General features: G+C 43.9%; 1 protein-coding gene across 1 annotated transcript in view; it reads left to right on the top strand.

The window, feature by feature from the left end:
* Positions 1-912: 912 nt before the first annotated feature.
* The window catches only part of LOC311003356 (cadherin-20-like), a gene marked incomplete at both ends in the record, with an annotated part of 29,463 nt that continues 24,270 nt past the window's right edge, over positions 913-6,105 (top strand). Inside the window, 2 exons of the mRNA XM_083995092.1 lie at positions 913-1,131; positions 5,706-6,000. Of these exons, the coding sequence (XP_083851218.1) occupies positions 913-1,131; positions 5,706-6,000 (514 nt within the window). The remainder of the gene's footprint in view (positions 1,132-5,705; positions 6,001-6,105) is intronic.

Raw genomic sequence — 6,105 nt, 5'->3', positions numbered from 1 at the left:
AAGAGCAAAGCAAGATGGAGGTGGTATTTAGAAGCATGGAATCCAGCATCCTCCTTGCAATTCCATAGAGGGCCTTCAAAAGCTGAGATATGGAGAGAAAGACAATAGCCTACACTTGTAATGAGCGATGTGCAGCGCTGAGGAGAAGTGAAGATGGTGTGAGTAAAGCTGAGCAGGGGTGTTAACAGAAACACTAAAATCTCAGAACATCACACCCCCGGGCCTTTTACAGGAGGTGTGAAGGAGCTCACCTGTCCTCATGATAGGAGGAGGAAGGAAGGGAGGAAAGAAGGGGGAAAAGTGTTCTTACACTTTTTCTTTTTTTTGTGAAAAGCCTGATTGTCCTGAGCTGGAGGGAGAAGAGCGGATGCTGGTGGTATCATTTTGGTTTTCTGCTCCCGGCTCTGAAAAAAAAAATGTTTCTGTGAAGGTTTTGAAGCAAATTCCTGGAATTTCAGTATAGAAGAAATGTGACCGGGTGTCAACATTTTGGGAAAGAAACTTCTTTCTTGACTGAATTGTATGACGCATGAAAGCAGGTTGATGTACCTATTGTCCTTGTCTTCTTCTCTCATTATTGTGCCCTCTCCTCTTCCTCCTCCGTGTGACCTCTCCTGCAGCATGAGAGGAACCCCTCATTCTGCCGTGAGAAGGCACACACAGCTCATTACAACCCAACAAAACCTCTGTAGCGGAGGGCTAAGCTGCAGGCGGGAGAAAAGAAACCGAATATGTGTCATCCACAGGTTTCCAGTGCAACACGGACCAGGGGCTCAGCGTACAACAAAAGCATGATGGTGTCCTGAAAGAACATGAATCTGAGACTCATCTGTCTTTTTCTTTCTCTCTCTCTATTTTCCAGGACAACAGCAGCCAGAAAGAAGAAGAAGGCTTTTCTCACACTACTTCACAATGGGAACCCAGTTGCGTCTCCCAGCGGTTGCCAGCATCTTGCTCCCCGTGACCCTCTGCATTTTGACCCTCCTGCCTCACAGCCTTCTGGGTAAGCCGGCAGAGGAGGGCTACGCAGGCGGCTCGGCACCGCTCCAGAGGGTGAAACGAGGGTGGGTGTGGAACCAGTTCTTTGTCCTGGAGGAGTACACCGGGCTGGAACCACTTTATATCGGAAAGGTCAGTGTTAACTAAATGCGATACTGTACGAACATGCACATTCTGTATTTATGCAGACAGGTTGGAGGTATAACCTGGGGGAAATGCTAAGTGTGCAGTTCCTGCGTCTATGGGAGAAACCTTTCTGCGTGACCTTTGCACCGGCTGCACCTGACACACCAGCTTTTTCAGTGTAGGTGTTGCAAACTGTGCAAGCTAAAGAACCTGTGGAGCGGCTCAGCAAGCCTGGAGGTCAGAGCTGAGCAGGACCATGGGTGGGCAGAGGGAAGCTTCAGCAACTGGAATAATAAAGAAGAAATAAAAAAAAAAAGAAACCCAATTTAATCCCTGGATACACTGCATCCATACCAGGACACCCTCTCCTCAGTCCACTTTGAACCAGAGCCAGACAGCAGTGATTGAGTTAATTGACCTGAACCAAGGCTTCACTCAGTCGGCTTCGTTCCACAGAGGTGGACGGCACGTCTGCAACACAGCTGACATGCTCTGAAAAGAGCAGACGACGGATGCTCACAAAGGAGCACTTTGATCGTTCGGTTGCTGAAGTGAATTGAACATTTGATCAATAGTTGTAAGGTCCAGTCATCATCAGCAGAGAGACACAACAATCTGGCAAACTGCAAGCAAAAATTGCCATTACATTTATTGGTGGAACTTTTTCAGGACAAACTTTCTTCTTGTACAAGCCAGAGAAAATCACCAATGTCAGTCTGTATCACTGTGAGCTTTGAAATTAAGGCAGGATGCTCAAAAAAACAACAATTACCGTAAATAGGAGTTGTTACACGTAAACGGTCTGGCGTTAGCGATGCCGTTTTCCACTATTAGCAGTTGCTAATTGACTGCTAATGCTAGCAACTATCAAAGATACTCAATGACAGTGATGCAAAGCAACACCGGTGAAGTCATACACACTTCCTGTCTCCTCAGTGTGTGTTGCAAAACTTCAGGAGCTGGCTCATTCAGGGCTACACAACTGCTATTGAAATGTGACAGTGGCTAATATTAATATCTAGTCTTACCTAGTCTTTAGCTGTAATTTCTGCCAATAGCTGCTCAAAGATTTAATTACTGATGAATGTATTGTCAGTGGAAACAAGAACTAAATTTTTTGCTTCCTGTTTTTAATATTCTGTAGTTTTAATGTCTCATCATGTCAATGTATCAGTGTAATGATACTCTATTTTCACTGTAGAAACAGTGAGATAATATTTTATTATCATTATTAAGCAAATAAACACAAGTCTGCCAATTTTTTACATTCAATTAATATTTCCATGTTTTTTTTCTTAACTTTGGTTTATTCAATTGGAAAGCAACATCAGCGCTTCAGCAGTGAAACAGAACCAGAGAGAAGAAAGTTCTGTGTTGACAGACCCTGGTAGAAATCTTCATACTACATGGGACTGAGCAGTATTTTGTCCCATCACTCTGTATAACTGCAACATTAGCTAGCACAATGCTAGCTCAGCAGCTAGCTGTCAGAAGGAGTTTCAGTGGTGACTCACCAGCAGTTATGACCAGAAGTGCCTTAATTATAGACAATTTGAGTGCAATAATTATTTTTTAAGAATAACGATTGACTAATTTAAGGAACCCCAGCTGTTGTCACTCAGCGTGAGTAGTTAATTAGATTTTATAGTCTTGCTGTTGACTTCAAGGAGAAAAAAAAGGTAACAATATTTGTCAGTAGCACATTTTTCACCTGACAGACCAGATGGTTTATACATCCAACCATCTGGGGAGACTTTGTCAGAAATTGTTTGGAAAAACGCACATGCTTTCAAAACTTAGCAGGTGATTGGATGAAACAATATTTCTGTCATATGATGTAGATGGAGAACACAGAATAGGAAATACAGCACAGTTCGAGGAGCTATGGAAGCTAGTTGGTTATTGTGGGTAAAAAGCATTTCATCCTGTCAGATAGCAAAATCAATCCAACACATACTGTACTTAAGCCACGTGCTTGTTCTCTTCTGGCCCAGTATAAACCGAGTTCCATGGCCCGAATCCTCCATTTACAGCTTTATTATCGGATGCATCGCTGTGTGCACCGTCACTGGCTGTCCAACACTTCTGTTGTGTTGGGGGGGGGTTCAGGTGTTGAGTGTTGGCAGCACATGCACTCTCAAATTAATGAAGCTGTTTCCTAATTTTGTAACGTATTGTGTGTCTTTGCATGTGTTTTCTTAAGTCTCCAGTGAACCATTGTAATGCTTTATTTTTCCAAATTCCAAAAAGAAAGCTTCCCTGATATAAAAACCTTTAGAAAAAAAACACACAGCAGTACTAATTGCTACTTCTCTGAAATTTCCCTCTGGGAATAATGTAAACCTGCCTAATTAGCACTCTGGAATAATTTCACTAGGACTGTTCAGGAATACCCAGGAAATAGCTGGATTCTCACAAGTCACATGGTCTGACCGGAGCAGAGGAGTAACAAGTCCTGAGAGAGCTGTAGAAAAAAACTGGATCTGCTTATGTGATATGAAAAATTCCTTACAGCAGCTGTAGCATATTCACTCCCATCTTACCTCCCCATTTAACATTTCTTCTCTGATTCTTTTCAAGCCGCCCAGCCTAATTTTTCCGAAGCTGAATGAAGTGATTCTGACAGGCCGGGCTACTACCTAGAGAGCCACTCAAGGCAGAAAGGCATTGTGGAAAATGACAAAGCAGGAGAAAGATGTCCTGTTGAAAGCCTGCCCCTCAGGTTTTTTCAGCCTACTTTGCCTCTCCTCTGTAGAGGAACTTAGTATTCAGAGCCGTGGGGATGTTAGGGTATTCGGGCTTTAGGCTGGGGCTGAGACGGAAGTGGTAATTGATAGCCTGAGTGTCAGACTCCCTGCTTTCATAGGTTTGGGTGGAAAGAAGGGATCAGCGCAGGAGAAAGGCGGACGAGGCAAGGGAAACGCATCGGCCTGAGATATATCACCAGGAGACGCGGGGCTGAAGCCCACAATGGGGTGTTGATTAAAAAATCTATTCTGGGCCACGCTGGGCTGCACACTGCTTTGCAGGAGGAGAGTTCAGGTGGGCACGTTGTCCAAAGAGATAGGGGAAAGCTGTATTGTCTGCTGCTCGGGGAATGCTAGGTGTTGCGAAGATTGCTGCTTAACTGTCACCACAATAACGACAAGTGCTGCAGCTGCAAACTTCCAGTAGTTCAACAGCGCCGGCATCATTCTAGTTAGTGACCCCAGACAACGAAAAAAGGCCAAAGCAAGTATTCTTTGAAAGGAGTGCGTTTTCAGTAGGTGGATGGGAGTGTTTCTGTACTGTTTTGTGCACACTGTTGATTATATATAAGACTGACATCAATTGGGGCATTTAATTGGCCTCTGCCAGTGTGATGGCAATAAGGTACTCGTCATACAGCAGGGACCCTTTAAATACAAAGTAAAGAGTGATTGCACATCAACAGGCTGCATTTACACTTAGGGGCCACAGAAGACCTCTGATTGCACTGCGGGGCCCATGGCAACAAACAGGCTGTAAGTTGTGATTACAGACCTCTTCACAGCTACAGTATTAAGGTATGCTTATACCCGCCTGCCTCCCTGGAGGTCTATAGTTAATGTTCCTACAGCTCCAGTTAGCGAGTATACGTTGCCAGTATTGTCATGTGTATGTGCTTTATTGCAGTGTAGCATATGGGCTCAATGTGACATGCTTTTTGTCACTTTAATGCAGCACCCCAGCACACTGAATTTAAAATGAACCAAAGTCTGTGATGCCGACTGCCGACTCTTGGCTTTAACTTTCAGATGTTTACATCCACATCAAATAAACAGTGGGAGTTTGAGCTTGGGAATTCGACCATTAAACCTAAACTTCATGTTTAATATTTGATTTCAAATCAAACTCTCAGCTGGGGCTGAAAATGTATTTTTTATATTATTTTTTTTCTGATTCATTAATTCATTGTTTGATCTATAAACGGTCAAAAAATGATGAATATGATGGCTTCACATTGTTAAACTTGTCAGAGAACAATCCAAAAACATAAAAGAGAACTCTCACACTGGTGACGCAGTAAGAAGAATATTATTTGTCAAATTAGTTTTCTGTTTTCTAATCATTAGATATCAGGCTCTACCCGGCCTTTGGTGAATTTAGGCTCATTCTCATTCCTTTTTCGCGTTTGCCTTTTTTGCTCTGCTCCTCAGCAAGTGAAGCACATGTTCAGTTGGACCCAGATCATGTGGCTGACTTGGACGGACAAGAACTTTCCACTGTTTTGGCCTTGTGTTGTTTGCATATTTAGGATCAATGCGCAGCTGCATTGTTCTAAAAAAACTGTGGGGCTGTGGCCTAATTAGACGTCCTCAAAAACATGTCACAGCACCATATGTCGGTTAGATTCCTGTTCATTTCTACTCATGAGCGCATTTTATTGATGCAGTTGCAAATGCGTGTTTGTGATTTTCGAGACTGATTGCATTCTGGGCACAGATTTGACCATATGGGGACACTAAGCTGTCCCATGTTAACGTCTGAGACCCAGGAGATGTCCCCAAAATAGAATATAAAGCCTGTGTGCATTGACTGACTCATAAACATCTCCACAGCTTCACTCTGACATGGATAAAGGTGACGGCTCCATAAAGTACATACTGACGGGCGAGGGCGCGGGCACCACCTTCACCATTGACGACAGCACGGGGGACATCCATGCCATCCAGAGGTTGGACCGCGAAGTGAAATCCCAGTACATCCTCCGTGCTCAGGCCCGAAACCGCCTGACGGACAGGCCTCTGGAGCCCGAGTCCGAGTTCATCGTCAAAATCCAGGACATCAACGACAACGAGCCGAAGTTTCTGGACGGACCCTACCAGGCATCAGTACCCGAGATGTCCACAATTGGTGAGTATAGGCAACATATCTCCTAGGCAACGTCAAACAAATGTTCGCAAATGCCCACGCTAATTATTTTATTAATTTTCGCCATGCTAAATATGACTGTTAGCT

Source organism: Trachurus trachurus (genome assembly GCF_905171665.1).
Source record: "Trachurus trachurus genome assembly, chromosome: 20".
NCBI classification, from domain to species: domain Eukaryota; kingdom Metazoa; phylum Chordata; class Actinopteri; order Carangiformes; family Carangidae; genus Trachurus; species Trachurus trachurus.
This window is presented reverse-complemented; position numbering and strand designations above follow the sequence as displayed.